Raw genomic sequence first — 18,321 nt, forward strand, 5'->3', positions numbered from 1 at the left:
CATAATAGACTTTTTAAAAAATTTTCTTTCCTCTACTCCCACCCAGAAGGAACAATTAACTTCCCAACATCATGTTGTGGCAAATCGGTCTTTTTAAGACACTAAATGACCTTGGGAAACTGAAAGAGGATGGGAAATTTAAAGCTGAAAGTTCAACTTTGGTTTGATCCCGGTGATCGCACATGGGCTGGAAACAACCCAAAATGTAGCAATCCAGCCAGCACCAAAAAAAGCAGAAACAGGATTCTGGCCCAGATGATCCCAGCAGGCACTTCTCTTATCATACAGACATGGGAACCTGGCAAAGTTGCTCTGGTTCCATACAGAACTGGGCACATGTGGTTGTTCTCGACTTTAAGACAGAGAGCCGGGCCATTTTGCGCCTCCTTTTAATCTGATTAGCACCCATTTTTTCGGAGGAAAATAAACCCACACACAAGCCAACTGGCTTGTCCTCTCTTCAATGTTGTTTCACGATCAACTACTTAGATTTGTGTGTTGCTCATTTGCAGTACCTGACCTAGTTCTACAATGGAGGAAAGCTTCCGGGGGGGGGGGGAATTCTTCCCCTCCCCCTGCATGCCAACTGGGAGTTGTTGTCCAAAAGCTCTCCCTTTGGGCCACATCTTTTCACCCATAGAGTATGCAAATTTTGTTCCTGGAAACTGGAACAAAACTTTGCCTCTGTGCAACCCCCCCCCCCCAAAAAGGCTGTGCTCTGGGAAGCAGTCGGTGCCTCTCCCTAGAATATTTTGCGGACATCTTGGTGGGACTCTGAGAAGACTCCCTTCCCCCCCTCCAGCTCCCAAGCCATGTGGGGAGAGGCAATATGTTTTCCCCACCACCCATACCCCTCCCTCCTTCGACTCTTCCACCTAACCACATAAATCTTTGCTCACTTCAACCTCACGTGCAAGGGGCCAGTTTTCGCCTGTCCCGGTGAGGGGATGAGGCACCTTCTGTCAGCCCTGAGGAGTTTCTGCATTTATAAGAATGAGTTGTGTAGACATCACACACATGACCACGCCTGCTGCTTTGTTTCATGGACTTAAGAATTAGAAGATCCAGCAGTTGGCTGCCTCTTTTTTCCCAACCCGTTCTTCTGTCCTTGTTTTCCGTACTTGTTTGTGTGTGGATTTTGCTGCTGGAGGGGAAAAACACATGATTTGCACAGACATTGTGGGCCAATTGCAGAGAGTTTGCTGGAGAGGAAAAAAAAGAGCGCTTTGTCTCACTCTTGCGCTGGAGGTGGGAAATCTGGCAGGGCTTTGAAGATTTCTCCCTGAAGAAATCTCGCCATGCTCAGAGACAGCCTTGAACCACAAGAGCGAAGACTTTAGCCAACATCCTTTGGTCAGCCCTTCCCAAAATCAATGTGAACATCTCACAACATTAAAATCATGCCACGTGGTTTTCGTAATGTGGTTTTATTTACACTGGCATTGACAACAGAGCGTTTTCCATCAAATTAATACTTCTTACAAGATATGTGTATCATTTGAATTCAGCACATGAACTTCGTTTGAAATCTAGGACTCTTGTAGTCAACCTGCGCTATCTTTCTCTCATACAGCCTTTCCACTCCACTCCCTGGGAGACAACATACAGACATGTCGTGCGTGCCTTCTGCTTAGCGTAGATACGTGATTATTTTAGTGGTGTAGCTTCTTCCTCAAAAACAGGTGGTGGTTTGGTTTTTTTTCTAAAAAAATTAAAAACGCAGACAAAAATGTGGTTCTTGAAAGGCCCAATACCCCCAGGAGAAATAATAACAATTAAAAAAACAAAACAAAACAGAGCTCAATAAATGGCTGGTCCAGGCTAAGAACAAAAAACGACCAAAAATACATACAGCACAAATCTACACTTACAAACTTTACAAAGAAAAAAAAAACCTGTACCACGTTGGTTCAGTCGCTGTCAGACGTATTGAGCAGTGCGAAACACGGACCGATGGGATCGACGTAAATTAAAATCAGTTGTGTCCGTTAATAACAGTGTGAAACATGAACAGAGAGGATCGACGTAAATTACAGTCAGTTGTGCTAGTTACTAATAGTTGTGCTAGTCAATAACATTCCCTGCGGGAGAGATTTCATAGCTATGGGATGTGCAAAGGAAACAGACAGCTAAGGCAGAAGTTAGAGACGCAGTGGATGGATGGTGGAAGGGAACGAAAGCAAGAGCATCAGAGAGACACACGCACCAGACACGCTTGGAATTTCACAGAGTTGAGGAAGCCTTCCTTCCTCTTCCCTGACTTTCACAGGATCAGTTGTTTCTCTAAAAGAACAAATGCACATGCCAACCTGGTGCAGGGACTCCTCTTCCTCCCCGTTTCTTCTTCTGCAGGGGCTCCCCAATCCTATCCCCATCAGGAGGGCGGCCCAAAGAGGACCGCAAGTTGAAGGAGGAGGGCGCAAAGAGACATGATATGTACAGCAAAAGGCCGTCTGCAGAACAAGGGAGAGATGCTGCTGGAGGGGAGCTCCTGGGACGCCTCCCACCCCCCACCCCCGGCCCTGGTAGCTACAGCTGATGGGAGTTGCGGGAAGCCACCTCGGGAAAGCCACTGTTTCTCTACCCTTTGGTGCAAAGGCACGGTGGTGTGGAGAAGAATGGTTTCCGAAAGAATTTGATCCACGTCCTTTCCCTCGGAGAGACCCCTTGAGCAGCCCTGTCACCATAAGCTCCTACACCTAGGGTGCGATCGGGATTAGTCGAGACAGACCTAAGTGGCGTCTCCAGGCAAATGGGGCTTTAAGTCCCACCGTTGTGAGCTGGACTCTTTGACACTTAACCCTTTGGCAATTCCTTTCTGCCCATAGAAAGGCAGAAAATGAAAAGCAAGCTTTTGTTGCAAAGCAAGAAGGGGGGGGGAGGAAGAGAGGCAAGCAAATGTTATTCAGGACCTTATTGCATGAATGAGGTGACACAGAACGGCTTCAAATGTCATACCCACACATCACCTACACCGTAAGCCCAAAAGTGGCCTGGGACAGGGGCCGTCTTTCTCCTCCTGGCTGCACTGGTGACACCAGGAAAGTCTCTGGAGGCAGCGCACGATGAAATCCAAAGCCCGCCTCGCGCCCCTTCCAGCCTTCGTCGGGCGAACTCTCATCACTCATGGTTGTTGTGGGTTTTTCAGGTTTATCGCTCAATTTTGTAACTCTGAAACGCACAGGTAGAAAGCAGGTGGCCTAAGGCCTTTGAACTTTGCATAGCTCCTGGCAGGTGCTCCAAAAGGCATCTGAAGGTGTACATTACAAACCAGAAAGGAATTCACCCACAGCCTGCAAATGGTGCACTGAAAAAAGATAAAATAAAACAGACAAGAAGCCAAATGCCGGAGGCCAACGCTTTCCACCCGGCTTGAGCTGAAGGCACATGGAAGTCGGTTTGTCTTAACAGGCGCATTAAGTACCACCACTGTGGAAAACCACAGTTTTTTACCCTTCTCATGATGCTTCTTGGTCCTTATTGAAGGGCCACCCCCTCACTTACAAAAAAACACGGTGGAGACTCACGAGGGAATACAAAACGGGTGCGCTTCAAGTGAGAAGCATGGGACCCAGAAAGGGAGAGGACAAGAGGAGCAGCTGGCACCTGTCGGGGGAGCCCCCCCCCCCGCCCTTACCACACCCCTGGCACCGTCCACAGGGAGCGAAACAGGCACACCGTCCAGCCGGGTGGATGGCGAGGCGGGCGGGCGGGCGGGCGGAGGGCATGCCGCCCCCCGATGCTTCACTCGCCTTCCTCCTTGATGCGCTGCTGCTTGTTCCGGCGGGCGTCCAGGTCGAAGTTGAAGTCACTCCACTCATCACGGGGCGGGAAGGAGATGGTCTGGCGGAGCGTGAAGCGCACGGCGTCGATGACGCGCTCCCCGCGGGTCTCGCCGGAGCCCACGCTGACCGTGGAGGCCCCGCTGGGTGTGCGGAGGAGGTGGGGCGGAGAGGAGAAGTCGTGGAGCTGTCGGTGGTCCAGGAGGCCCTTCCAAATGGCATGCCGGAACTGCTCGGGGATCTTCAGGCTCACCAGATCCTGGGAGGCAGAGAGGAGGAGGAAGAGGAAGAGGAGGAGGAGGAGGAGGAGACCGGGCTGAGCCACCAGGACAAGACAGCAGCCGCTGCAGCCACCCAGGTCCCAACAGGACTGGCCAAAGGGGTCAGAGGGTATAGGTGGTGGGGTCAAGGGGTGGGTCTGCTCCTCTTCCTTGGGTGCTGCCTGGCCATGGTTAGCTTCCAAAGCGAAAGAACCTCAAGAAGCCAAGATCAGCCAGAAAACAAGTGGAGGTGGAATGCTCAGGCTGTAAAACCACCGGCTCCGCAAGCGAAGCCCCACACAGCAGCAGCCCCATAGCATAGTTCCCCACGGAGAAAGAGGCCTTCAGGGGAAGGGCACAGGGTAGAAAAGCGAGGGGAGGACCAAAGCAGACTGGAAGCCAACCCTGGATGCAGCTGGCGTCCCCACACAAGACATGTCCGAAGCCTCAAGAGCCAAAACCCGCAGGGCAGGGCAGGGCAGGGCAGGGCGACGGTGGGCTCCAGCGACGTCCCAGGTACAAAGGGGCCTCACACAGATGACAGCCCTGCTTCCCAACCTTGGGGCACCCTGGTGTTCTTGGACTAGGCGAAGGGGCCGGGGGGGGGGGGGGGAGTGATGAGTGATGCCACACAGAGCTGCCCTGGGCAAGTCTGAACCTAAAACTGGACAGAATCTGGAAATGTTTCCTTTTTTGGACTCTAGTGGCAGCTGGTAAGTTCAGTTCGGAAGGTGCTGTGAATCCGTGCCGGGTTTCGGTCTGCACTTTACAGAAGCTATCTGAGGTGCAACACTTTGTTGGGGGCTGTGTTGAGCACTCTTGGAGGGGGGGCGCTCCTGTGAAGTGCAGACTAAAAGCCGGAGTGGTTCTGCAGCCACCCTGAAACAGGAACTACCAGCCGGCACCGGTGAAGCTGTGACTCCCAAAATCCCAATGCTTCTTCTGTCTGCAAGGATGATGGGAGTTGTAACCCTGCTCCAAAAGACATGGCTCCAAGCTTCACCTCGGAGCATGGGGGCGCAACGCCACTCTAGCCCCTCCTCGGGTGCCAAGGCAGAAAAGCCCCTCTCCCCCGGGAAGGGAAAGGGTGAGACCGTTACTTACATCCATGGAGTAGTGTTCAATCTGATAGACGGTGGTCAGGCCTTGCGCCGTGAAATAATCCACGCAGGAAGAACAGCCCAGCCTGGCTAAGAAACTGCAGGAGGAGGTGGACGAAGAGGGGGGAAAGAAGAGAGAGAGAGAGAGACACACACACACACACAGAGAGAGAGAGATGGAGGAGAAAGAGAGAAAGAAATTGAGGTAAGAGGATCACCCAGATCGCAACAGCCCAAACATGGCAAGAACCACACCCGGCGCGCCGCGATGCAAAAGCCTTGATTTGGGGAGAGGAGGAGAGAGGGGGCACCCCTTGGGCTCGCCCTTTGGGGGCTCTTCCGTTACCAGCAGGCCAGGAGGACCCAAAGAGGGAGTACCGGAGGTGTTCTCGATCACCCAATTCGGTTCTCGATGCCTCAAAGGATGATCTACTCACAGGAAGGGCAGGAGACAACCGTGGGGGTCCGGGGGGGGACTGGGAGGGGGGCTGGGGTAGAGCGAGAGGCCAAGGAGTGGGGCACATTCAGACGCTGCCATCAAGGGGAAGCGGGCCCCACTGCCAAGGCTCACTTAGCATCAGCTATGCAGAGCGGGGACAGAGGGCACACACAAGAGGGGGGTCAGGGGGAAAGCATGGCTTTCAATAATCACAATGAGAATCCTCCTCCTCCTCCTCCCTCCTCATCAGCTGCATACCTCTGAAATAACACCATCAGAGCAGCAAAGAACGGCCATATTAGGAGCAGCAGAGACCCTACACCGATACTCAATGGATACTTTAGGTGCTTGGTTCAAACTTGCTATCTGCTATGCTATAACACTAGTCAAAGACTGTGTCTTGTATTTTTATAAAATAAGACGCATCCTAAAAACCAGCCACTGGTCAGAGCCTGGATATGTGACCACCCAGAACTCTCCAAACTGTAATGTTTCCAAGCGATATCCGTGACAGTTTTCCGGGTGAGGCAACCTCTCCCTCCGACCGTGCTCACTTTATTCATTAATATCCTTTACTTTTTGCTTTTTCCGAGCCCACAACCATGCACGCCTAAGAGCAAGATACCCCGCTATCCATATGAAGACTGTGAAGAATACTCGAAAACCATTCTCATGTTTTGGCTGTTCCCCCAAGTCTCGCCATGCAGTGACTTCCCTCTGCACTAGCCAGATTTCTTAAAAAACCGAAGTCCCGTTCTAATTTTTTGTTTTGTTTTGTTTCCCCATTTTTGCCTGTTCATTTGTTCACGAGACTGCCACGTTCTGTGCAGCTCCGTGCAGACCCTTTCCAGAGAAGTTTCTCAAAAGAGAACAAGAAGCAATAACACAGAGAAGAATTTCTCTGGGAGGGGAAAAAAAGGCAAGGTTTCCCCCCTCGATTTCTGACCAACAGCAAAAGGTTGTGAGATTCACATCCATGATCCACATCTTGAAAAAGCAGACATTTGAACAACAGACACACAAAGCCATTGTGAACAAGCAAGCCAATGGGTTTCAAATGAGTTTTTGCAATTTATGTAGAAGGGCAGAAAGGAGGAGGCAGTTCCAGAGCTCAGCTAAGAGATGGTTCCAGGGCTGGTGGGGCCATCAGCTCAAACTCCCCGCTACTTCAAATCAATAGCCAAAATCCTGTCTGTGCAGTTGCAAGATAAAAGTTACACCCATGTAAATTTGCCGGGCATTACACCAAATTGTGCAATTTGATCACACAATTAACTGGTCTCACGTGATGCCTATTGGGACCATCATGCAACGCGCTAGCAGAACTCCTTCATGGGCAGCACTTCTGCCTTAGCGCTATTGTAGCTACTGCGGGTTTAACATCCAGTTACGCCTGCAGAGCTCCACAACAGGATTTCAGCCAATGTTTTCATAGGATCATAGAATCAAGGAGCTGAAAGGCCACAGAGTCCAACCCCTTGCTCAAGACAGGAATCCAAAGGAAAGCACATCTGGCCGAGGGCTGTCCAATTTTCTTCGACTTGGGTTCCTACACTGAGCAGGAGTTTGGACTCGATGGCTGAATAGGTTTTTCATGGTGAATGGAGCAGGGAGAAGTTGCTGAATCGTATGCGTTGGGGAGAAACCTTTGAAGACCTGGTGGCATCTGAAGGGTATCACTGTTTTTTAAGCTAAAGAGATCCTCATCAAGGCAACGTGTGCGCAAGAGAAAGAGACCCCAAAGCTAGGGAGCCTCCGGCACAGTCGCTTTGTGAATGCTTAGACAGCGATCCAGGTATTTGCCATGACACAATGCTCCAAAGAAGGAGCATTCCGTCACAGCTGTGGTTTCTGAATTGTGTTGCAAAGCAACCCCATGGACAGAGAACACAGTGTACACAGTGCGCAGATGTTACAAGAGTGTGGGGCTGGTGGAACAAGACATGTTTTCTCTTGGAACCAATGCAAAACAACCCAAACCAAAAGCAAATGGCAAGTGGTCTCCTTGGCCAGTGGCTCCAGGAAGATCCAGGGCCTCCACTAATTGGCCAAAGCACTCTGTTCAAGCCCTGGGACCCCCCCCCTGGCAGCCCTGCTTCTACCTGATCCAGAGACACCTTTTCAGATGCCCCGGCAGGTGAAAGCAATGGCATGGGCCAAGGCCAAGGGAGGCCGAGATGGCTCGTGAGGCCAGCTGAACAAGCCAACTGTGACCGGCGGACTGCTTGGGAGGAGCACAGACCCAAACGAAGGGTCTTGGGGGGGGGGGGAACGGCTAGGGGATGCTAACGCCACCCAAGCTACCCGAAAGGGAAGGCGGGAGGTTTCGCAGAACGACTGCCTACTCACCTGAGAATACTGCAGTCCGTGGGATAGGGAGGCGGCGGGGTGCAGTGGGAGGTCGAGGGCATCGAGAGAGGAGGGGGCAGCGTCTGCGTGGGGCTGAGCCCGTTCATGTCGCCAGCCATGGCCATGTGGGTCCCCATCATCGGAACTGCACGGAACAAGCAGAGGTAAGACACAGGCCACTCACAGGCCCGGGTAGACCCATAGTTAGAAAACTGGAAGTAAAAGGAGGTCCACATTGTGTGTTTCTCTGCTCACTAACCAGCCTTTGTCTGGGCTAAGAGATGCCCAAGAGAAACCAAATATAGAGAATCTCTGCAAGACTAGGAACTGGGTTGGCCGCCTGGCCCTTCCTTGGTCTCGGGCTCTTGCATTCCAAATGAACATTTCCCCCTCTTAGACCGGCTGGGCTTGTTAGCGGCAGCGATACGCTCTTCTCTAACGCCCTGATCCTTGGGTCCGAAGGGCTACGCTCTAACACAGCGACCCCACTGGAACCAGGGTTGCTAATTTCCTCCCAGCCGTGGGGCTCAAAGGCTAACCCTTGGCTACCAGGGAGGGAAAGCCTGCAGGGAGCGAGGGGCGGCCGAGGGCCTTACTGTTAGCTCCCATGCTGTCGGGCATCGAGGTGGGCGTCAGGGCATTGCGCTGCTGGGGGTTGATGAGCTGGCTGACGGAGGGCAGCTTGTTCATGCTGTTCATCTTGCCGAGCGGGGGCGAACTGGAGCCGTAGGAAGACTGGGACTGGAGCGAATTTCTGGAAGGCAGAAAGAGAAAGAGACGCTCAAAGACGAGAAAGCAAAACGAGGGTGCTCTCGTGAAGCGGGATCGGTGGTGGGTGGGCAGCAGCGGACGACGAGGACAGGACCGCAGGCTGGCCTCACTTTCTGACTCTCAGGCAGGCGCAGAAGGTGGCCCTGAGTCTTCGGCCGCACCTCGGAAAGTTACTTTTTAAGAAGAGCTTGACACCAACATGCATGTGCTGCAGCGGCTTCCCTCTTAGACTCTGACCTGGCCTCTACACCCTCCGACAGGTGAACTTGGGGCATTAAAAACAGCCACGCAAGTTTGGAACGGCCCATAAGAACTTGATGCACAGCCTTGAAGAAGATGATTTATCCTTGAAAGCTTGTTACTTGCTTTTTTGTTTTTATATTCTTAGGGGTCAATTAAACGTATCACCTGCTCTGACATTTGCATTCCTTTTAAAATGTCATTCAAATCACCATGTGTACCAAGTAACTCAACGAGGTGCCTGCTGCTTCCCCGTTGTCTTTCAAACATTTGGGGGGGGGGGAGGGAGGGAGAAGAACAAACCCTTGGCTTTCGGCCCCACAGACAGGTGCCTGATTCACGGAGCTCTCCAGCCAGCCTCCTTGGGAGACGGAGGTGGTGAAGGAAGGACTATTCCTGTCTCACCCAAGGGCAGGCCACCTTCAGACGTCTTCCCTGCAGCCTCAGAAGAGATGAGAAGTGGTGGCCGAGGGGGCCTGTTTTGCTGCTGGCACAGCCCACTCTGAAACCCCTCCGTCCTCCCACCCGTGGCTGCTTCTTGTTCTTCCCATGCAGCCTCCAAGCCTGTCCCAGATTCCCCTAGGCATGCGCAGAGAGGCAGAAACATCCTTTAGAACTTCCCCCTTCAGATGGCTGAGGGGAGCAGAAGCGATCCAGACCTATTTCTAAAGCCACATCATATGGAGTCGGGAATCAGGAAGAGATAATTTCACTTCACTTAATTTTTAATATAGGTTCCCCTCCCCCAGGCTGGAAAGGACAAAGGAAGGAAGGAAGGAAGGAAGGAAGGAAGGAAGGAAGGAAGGAAGGAAGGAAGGAAGGAAGGAAGGAAGGAAGGAAGGAAGGAAGGAAGGAAGGAAGGAAGGAGCTCATAATGAATGGAAGGAAGGAAGGAACTGAAATTGGACTGTTTTACGCTTTAAAAGCCTGAATCTTCACCAGATAGATGCTGAATAACCACTGCCACTTCTGTTCTCACGAGACTCTCATCTTTTAACATCTATACAACAGGCTGCTACCAAGCAGTCTTCTCTGGGCACCTACATCTATTTCCAGTCGAGATGGCCGGGGGGGGGGAGGGAAGGGGGGGAGAATGTCATTTCTGTTCCTTTCCAATAAGAATCAGTTCTGACTTCTAGTGACCCTTCGTCAAGGTTTCCCAGGTACAGAGTCCTCGCAAGTGATTTCCCTTTCCCCTTCTTCTGGGGGGGGGGGAGGGCTGTGCTGGGACTGTGCAGCTGGACCGAGGCCACAGAGCCTAGGATGGATCAAATCCCGACGATCTTACATTTGAAGCAGAAAGGACCTGGACTCTGAAAAATGGGAACACGGGCGGGAAGGGAAACTGACTCATTTCCCCGAGCCGGCCCTTTGGGTCCCTCTCGCCGGCTGCTTTTTGCTCTGAGATGCTGCAGCTTTCTCAGTTCCTGGTGATGGAAGATCTCACGTTTGAGATCTCACCGGCAACCTTGCACTGCAAAGCTAGAGCACCATGCTAGGTCCTCTCCAAGCAGTTGTTGTTGCCCGACAAATTACTGGGTGTGTGTGTGTGTGTGACACGACGACGACACTGGATTTGCATTAGGGGCGCACATTTATCTTGCAGAAGCATTTAAGTGAGAGCAGCTTCTTTGCAAATGTCACCCTTCTGTTCACCTCCCACAAAGGCTGGTAAGCGCTCCAACGCTGGAAGCATTCAAGATAAACTTGGATGGATCATCCCCTGGCAGATCTGCTTTGGCTTTGATTCCTGCCTTGAGCAGGGGGGGTGGACCGGATGGCCTTACAGGCCCCCCTTCTGACTTCACTTTTCTATGATTCCTATGATTCTAAGGTCTCCGTGCCTTTACTCCAATCATCCACACACCTCTACTCCTTCCGGAAGCAGCAGGAGGGCACCCCAGAGTTCTCATCTCTGAGAACTGCACAGCTCCACAGAAATCAGTGGAAGGTGGGGGGTGGGAACAACCCATCTGCTGTGTGTCCAGAGCTATTTATTGTGTTGTTTGCAGAGAGATTATATACCAGGGAATGATCCAGCAAAGAAGTAATTCTGGATACTTGCAGAGAGTAAGCCATGCCAGGCACTAGAGCGGTGGCTCCCAACCTTGGGTGACTCAGGGGTTCTCGGACTACAGTTCCCAGAAGCCTTCACTGCCAGCTATGCCGGCCATGGTTTCTGGGCATTGCAATCCAAGAACACCCAGGTGACCCAAGGTTCGAAGCCACTGCTCTAGAGCAGTGGTTCTTAACCTTTGTTACTTGGATGCTTTTGAACTGCAACTCCCAGAAACCCTAGTCAGGACAGCTGGTGGTGAAGGCTTCTGGGAGTTGCAGTCCAAAACTCCTGAGTAACCCAAGGTTAAGAACCAGTGCTCTAGAGGACAAACACAGTTACAAAAATGATATTTATGCAGTGCTTTATTCTGTTTACTATGTTGTGCACAGCAGTTGTCCCCAAACTTGGGCCTCCAGATGTTCTTTGACTACAACTCCCAAAAGCCTTCACTACCACCTCTGCTGGCCAGGATTTCTGGGAGTTGAAGTCCAAGAACATCTGGAGGCCCAAGGTTGGGGGCCAGTGGTGTGCAGCACAAACACCTGCCCCCACCACCACTTGCTGCTAGAAGCAGATCAGTTGATTGTTGGTAGCTGGCTGGCCTAACGTCTCCCTTCATGAAGCTGCCTGGGAGTTAAGATCATCGGGAGAGACTTTCTCTTGGTCCCATCATCCTCACAGGTGCATTTGAAGGGGACACAGGAGAGGGTCTTCTCCATGGCTGCTCCCAGAGATTCTGGAACTCCCTCCTACTGGAGGCCCGCCGGGCCCCGTCTTTGCTCTCCTTCCACAATCAGTCCAAGACCTTGCTCTTCAGGCAGGCTTTCCCTGAGTGGCTGACTGCCTGAGTGGGGTTTTTAAATGGGAGCCATATATAATATGTTGAACGGGAGGTTGTACCTTACTGCTTTGAATGTGTTTTGGTGTTGCTTATGTTCACTGTTTTTAATGTTTGATCTTTTAAAAATATTTGTCTATCTACGGTTTTAGCTTTTAAATGTTGCCTTTTTAACCATGTAAGCCGCCTTGGATCCATTTGAAGAAAGACAGGATAAAACTATTTAAAATAAATCCATACCTCCTAAGGCCCTTCCCCTGTCAAAAGGTCACCTGAGCGGAGGCCACAAGGCGGCAGAGGGTGAGAGCAGAGAGCCTTTGAGGTTCCTCCCGACTCTACTAATCTGAGATTTCCGCTCACGGTCGCCAGACAAAACAGCCTTCCTTAGAAACAGCTGTGGATTTCATTTGAATAAAAAGGTGTTCCAAATGTATAGATAGGTGTTTCTTCATATATAGGTAAAGGAGGGAAATGAGATTTTAAAAAGCAAACCAACACACAAGCACATTTAATAGGAAGCAAAAGTGAAAAATGTACCTAGCCAGGCCCTTCAAAGTCCCTAAAAGCTTGGCTTTCACATATGGTGCCTTCCTGGGTGTGTGTGTGTGTGTGTTTGTGGTCTTGTGCCTGCTTTTCTTTAGAGGGCACTCACACACCCTTTGAGCCATGCCACAGTTTGCTGGCGCAATCCTTTCCACGCTGAATCCGGCCGGTGAAGGATTTCAATTTTCGTGCGTTTTGAGACATTTGATCCAAATTTATCCCGATTTCCTCGTGAACAGGTCTGAAAGTGCATGGAAGGCTCAAAGTTGGGGAATGGCAGAAGACTCCCTCGACAAAGAGTTTTCAACGTCCGTTTCATTTTCACTCTCGGCGTTACAAACGAGGGGTGAGGGCAGAACCCAGAAAAGTTTCCTGGTCTGTTTGTTTGTTTGTGGACAACCCCTCCGAGAAGTCCTGCCTGCCAACCTGGCCACCTTTCCAAGCGCCAGGTGGAGGGTGCTTTCAAGCTGAATGCAAACGGTTCCAACCCTTGGCCCGGCACAGAGGTGTCTGGAGGAGCGGGCAGCCAAAAAGGCAGAGCCTTGCGTGCTCACGAGGGCAAGATGGATGCAACCTTCCACTTTTCATGTGGGGAAGGAAAATAAATCATAAAGAGGAGAACGAGAGAGACAGAGAGAGGCAGGAGAAGAAGGGAAGCCACTCCAGGTGAACCCAGGCTGCAAAAGTTTATTGAAGATCAGCACCACACATTCAGAGAGGAAGACCCACAGAAAAGGAAAGACGGAATCATTCTCAGGGTGACATGGGATCTGACGGTATAGCCACGGCTTCCCGGAAAGGGAAAAAAAAAAAATCTCAATTCTTCCCAGAGTCCTCTTGCCAAGACAACGCTGCAAAGAAATGTCCCAGATAATTTACTGAATTCAAGAAAATTAAGCCACGGACTCGTTTCGAAACCCGGGACCCTTCCGCGGCAATTTCCCTTCCTAAGTATCTCACAAGGTTGAGTTAGCAGCACCATCAGCGTATCTACTGCGCTTTGGAACTCTACCCACCACAGGCTAGACTAGAGGAAGGCCACAATGGTACGTGTTTTGCAGGGACTGCTCCTTTGAGGGGTGGGTGGGGGGGTGCCCGGGGGGGGGTTGCCCTCCACCCCAGCACGCCTGTCTAATGATTGTAAAAAGATCGTAAGGGAAAGCAGCAAAAGCACTCCCCCCGCCCGCCCAGCCCACCCACTACCGAACATTGGCTGCAGGACAAGAAAGGTGCAAAACACAAAGCCGGTTCGGTGCAAGAGAGAAGTCGCTTCTATAAAAAGGTACGGGAAAAGGGGCCGACTCCAACTTCCTATACCGTACTAGGGGTTGCATCTAGGTATCGGTCTAAAAGTGAAATTGTTGGAATGCCCAGGATGATCATGGCTTAGGGTGAACCTTTCCTAACATGTTCTGGACATACAGTAGACAAAGAGGGCTTCCTTCCTTCTGGTGGGTCTCTGGCACCATGCAGGCTGCCTAACGGGATGGTTGCAGAAACCCCACAGGCCACACACGCTTCAGGGAATCTTGGCTGGACCCCTTCTAAGAAGGCACCAACCCCTGGTTCTACTGGAACCCACCAAGCTATCCCAGCCTTATATATTTTTATATGTGGATCTATATAGATTTATGGGCTCCCTGCAGCGTCTCTCAATAAATAGAGGGCTGAAACTGGAAGGGGCGCCAGCTTTGCAAGTTTAAGGTGGCACATGATTGTCCATCCACCAGAAAGTTTCTTCGAAGCATTGTGTCCGTGTAATCAACAGACAAAGGAAGGGCGCACTTATCTACTGGCGACAATTCACCAAAGAGGAGCAAGCGAATTGGCCACTGGTGAATCGGCAAATCGTTGCAGCAGGAAAACAGCAAAGAACTTCTATGCTTTCAGGAAGCGTTGCTTCTCAGTGAAAATCCCGTGCCTCGCCTCGTTCGACCCTAAAGTGCAGGAAGCACAAACCGAAAAGGACGGGATGCGAACCCCTGCAGGATTGTGCTCGTTGAGGAAAGGTCACAGAAGAGTTCCTTTTTGGGGATGTGAACTCCTCAACTCCACCCTGCCCTTGACCAGTTTCATGGCGACTCTCCTGGTTGGGGGATTCTGGGAAGCTCCAGGTCGGAAATGGTGCTGCGCCAAGTTGGTCAAGACTCAACCAACCTTGGTTCTCTTTGATTTGTAACCTGCAGGAGCTTACATGACCCGACACAAACCTCACACACGGCCTTCTCTCCAAACATCCATCGCGTCCTGAGCTGCTTGGCGTCAATACCAATACTCAACAATAACGCTTGGCTCCGTGTCCAGTGGGGGGGGCGGGAAGTGACTACCCTGATGGACAAACCTAGATGGACAGAGACAGTATTCTCCTTCCTGTGCCCACCAAAAAATATTTGTTTTGCATAATTTAAAGGCGAACAGGATTGCATCCTGATGCACAGCCCACATGCTTCAGAGTCCATGTTAACAGGTATGTTATGGCTCCCAACTGAACTACAACCCTAATAAGTTTTTGAAAGTATGTGAGATGTTCGAGGAGCAGTTAATATTTGCTACCTGCCTGTACTTTTCCATAGATCAACGGATATGTCAAGTCTCCCGAGCCCGGGTCTGACACTGCATCTACAGGATCACTTTGGCTCTCACTGGGTGGAAACAGAGCTACGCAATTCCAGATCATACACTGCACTTATTTTGTAGCTGTGCAAGGCTGAGAGCATGGCTGTTGCTTGCTTTCTGGGAACTAGCCTCCCAGATCTGCATCCAATATGCCCCAGGGCAGATCCACAGAGTGGGTTTTCATGCTTTCCTCTGAAACGGAGCAGAGAAAATCTAGATCTCTATAAGACATGGATGACCACCCAGGACCAAGAGTACTCATCATGTCTACTCTCAAGACAACTTGGATGCTCACAAAATTCTCCTAACTTAGATTTCTCTCTAGATTTTAGGAGTCACCGTATTTTTCTGTGTATAAGACTATACTTTTGTCTAAAATCTTTAGACTAAAAATTGAGGGTTGTCTTATACATGGAAACAAGTGGAGGGGAAAGCAGGGATCAAAGCGCTCCTGCAGCACTTTGATCCCTTTCTTCCTACACTTGCTAAGCCCCACTTAGATTTCTTATTTTGGATAGAAAAGTCAGGGGCGTCTTATACATGGGGGGCATCTTATACATGGAAAAATACAGTGTACTTAATCCCACTCTTCTGATTTGAGTACTGAATGCGAGTAACTAAGATAAACAGGCATTGAGTATGTCACAGCACAAAAAAAAGACAATAATAATAATCTTAGAACTGCAGAACTGGAAGGGACCCTGTGGATCATCCAGTCCAGCCCCTGCCAAGGAGGCCCAATGGGGCAATTGAACCCCCAACCTCTGGCTCCACAGCCAGAGAGACTTAAACTCCTGAGGTATCCAGCAAGCTAATAATTTTAGAACCGCAAATCTACAAGGGACCCTATGGATGATCAAGTCCAGCCCCCATCAAGGAGGCACCACCGGGGAATCAAACTCCCAACCATTGGTTCTGTAACCAGATGCCTAAACCACTGAGATATCCAGCATTTATGATTATGATGATGTGCTGTCTAGTCAAATCTGATTTAAAATGGTCCTTTTCAGTGGTGTTCCAGGTAGAGAGTACTCAGAAGTGGTTTCCTCATCCCTTCTTCTGGGGTTGCCCTGGGACTACCGTGCAGCTGGCCCAAGGCAACCCAGGCTGGCTTTTCTCCCAGGAGGACCATTGGGGGAATCAAACTCCCAACCTCTGGCTCTGGGGCTATCCAACAGTTATTTTATCTTTTACAAGATACATCGATGTAACTCCATATTCTCTCTCTCTCTCTCTCTCTCTCTCTCTGTGTGTGTGTCTTTTTAAAATCGTGCAGTGGCAATTTCAATAGCATTTTCTCAACACTGGAATCTACGGTAGCCACCAAGAATGTAAGTGGAAGAGGAATCGTCTATCTTTTGAGTCTGGCACCCTTAACACCATCATTGTTCAGATCTGGGTGTTTGCCCAAGAGAAGGCAACGTGATCTTCCTTTTGTGCCCATAAAGACAAAAAACGGGAACTTCAAGGCTGAGCAGCCGAGGCCCACCCAAAATAGCAGCACCCCAAAAATCTAGAGTAGTTCCCTATTACTTTTAAGAGGTTCCTGCATGGTCTCCTTTTGCAAACCAGGTAGAAAAGTTGTGAATTGTCGTGCGCCAAAGCCATATCTACGCTCTAAGCATTTTGACGCTTTCAAAACCCGCTCATAAGGTCCATCTGCCCAGCAGGAACACGTTTGTCCAATTCTATACACATTACGAGTCTCTGACCAGCATGAAAAGCACTTGAGGATTTACAACGGCAGCACATTCTCGGTTGCAAGCTGCACCTGCGTTGTAAGTTGCTCTCCTGTCTTAACAAGGAAACACACCGTACATCTTCTCAGTTACGCAAGAAGACTGAGGCCGGCTCAGAAGGAAACACCGACAAGTTCTTCGTAAAGACAGGAAAAGCGTGGAAGAAGAAGGAAAGCAACATCTCGGACGCAACTCAAGTGGACGAGAGGGCGAGTCCAGATCTCGCAAGACCACAGCTGGACAACAGCAGCTGCTTCAGTGGCAAAGCCATGACCCCTTGGCAGAGTTTTTTTTCCTCCGCCCATTATCCACGGAACTGTCTGGCTTGGCTAGTGTTTTCCCCAGGGGGGCCCTTTTTACTCAAAATCTCCTCCCTGTCCTGCTTCTTCTAAGAGTAGACAGACGGGTTTGGGGGACTGGAATGTTTGAGGACGGTTTCGTTCCTTTTGGGGGGCTCCCTCCTCATTTCAGAGAGGTCGCTCCGGAAACAGGCCGAGAGGAGGCTGTAGAGGAGGAAGAGAGAAAGAGAAAGGAGGAGGAGAAAGTGAAAAACCGAGGCCAGCTACAAGTCAAGAGAAGAACCTTCATGATCACTCCCTCGCCAAATGCTTCCATGCAGCTGGGGGAGGGCGAGGGCCCGAGACACTCTCACGAGGGGACCCCCCCTTTTCCTCGTCTCTTGAATACTCCTGTTTTCCAGCCACCCCTTGGGAGGGCGTCCATGAGAGGGCGGCTGTGAACCGGAGGAATATCCAGGTTGCAGTGATGGCGCCCAAAGTCACCACCCCATCTGCTGCTGTGGCATGAGGAAGGTGGTCCCTGCCTAAAGATCTCTTTTAGAGATGCTGTTTCCATTCACATCTGGGCATCCAAACCACTCTGCTCAAAATAAAGTTCCAGCTTTAAAAAAAATGAACACCTCCAAACTTTGGGTGCAGTCCTGTAAAATGCAGGGCCCCTCCATCCAGCAGCAGGCAAAGCCTGGGTTTTGAAAGCCGGCTCGACCCTAAAAACAGACCGAGCAACCCAACGTTGTTCCGTTGCCGCGTTAGGGAGGAGATATCGGCTGATGGCTGGAAAGAATATCTTGTAGAGACCGAATCCACTTTTAAGACTCCGTGGACGGAGAGCAGGGCTTCCCGAAGGGCGATGCCCATCCGGCCACGAGGAGCTAATCCTCTGGGTTCTGGACGGGTTGTGAGGGGACTGAGCACCACCGAGCATGGAAAAGTTACTCTTTGGGAATCTCAGAGCTTCCCAATCAACATGGCAGGGAGTGATAGTTTTCGAAACTAATTCTAAGCAATGCTGCCCTGCAGGTCTTTTGAGTGTGCCGTCTAGCGCGATGGGCTGTAAGAATGACCTGATGTTGTGTTTTGGCCCATTTCTTATCTTATCAATTGATCTTGCTTATAGGCTGCCTTTCTCCCAGTAAGGGGATTCAAGGCAGCTCAAAGTATTAAAAAAAAACCTGGGAGCTGCCACCAAGAAGGCCCCGTCTCTTGTGTCCCCATCAGCCCTGCCTGCGCTGGCAACGGGACCGAGAGGAGGGCCCCCTCTCAGGATCATTCAGAAGACTTCTCAA

At 50.7% G+C, this 18,321-nt stretch overlaps 1 protein-coding gene across 6 annotated transcripts in view; it reads right to left on the reverse strand.

The window, feature by feature from the left end:
* Nucleotides 1-1,411: 1,411 nt before the first annotated feature.
* The window catches only part of TP63 (tumor protein p63), a 126,121-nt gene continuing 109,211 nt past the window's right edge, over nucleotides 1,412-18,321 (reverse strand). For all 6 annotated transcript variants that reach the window (XM_072996371.2, XM_072996372.2, XM_072996373.2 and 3 more), the window contains 4 exons: nucleotides 8,527-8,684; nucleotides 7,931-8,075; nucleotides 5,147-5,240; nucleotides 1,412-4,041 (listed from right to left, as the gene is read on the reverse strand). In XM_072996371.2, coding sequence (XP_072852472.2) covers nucleotides 3,745-4,041; nucleotides 5,147-5,240; nucleotides 7,931-8,075; nucleotides 8,527-8,684 — 694 coding nt within the window. In that variant the 3' untranslated portion in view covers nucleotides 1,412-3,744. The remainder of the gene's footprint in view (nucleotides 4,042-5,146; nucleotides 5,241-7,930; nucleotides 8,076-8,526; nucleotides 8,685-18,321) is intronic.

The sequence above is a fragment of the Pogona vitticeps genome, chromosome 3, assembly GCF_051106095.1.
Source record: "Pogona vitticeps strain Pit_001003342236 chromosome 3, PviZW2.1, whole genome shotgun sequence".
NCBI classification, from domain to species: Eukaryota; Metazoa; Chordata; class Lepidosauria; order Squamata; family Agamidae; genus Pogona; species Pogona vitticeps.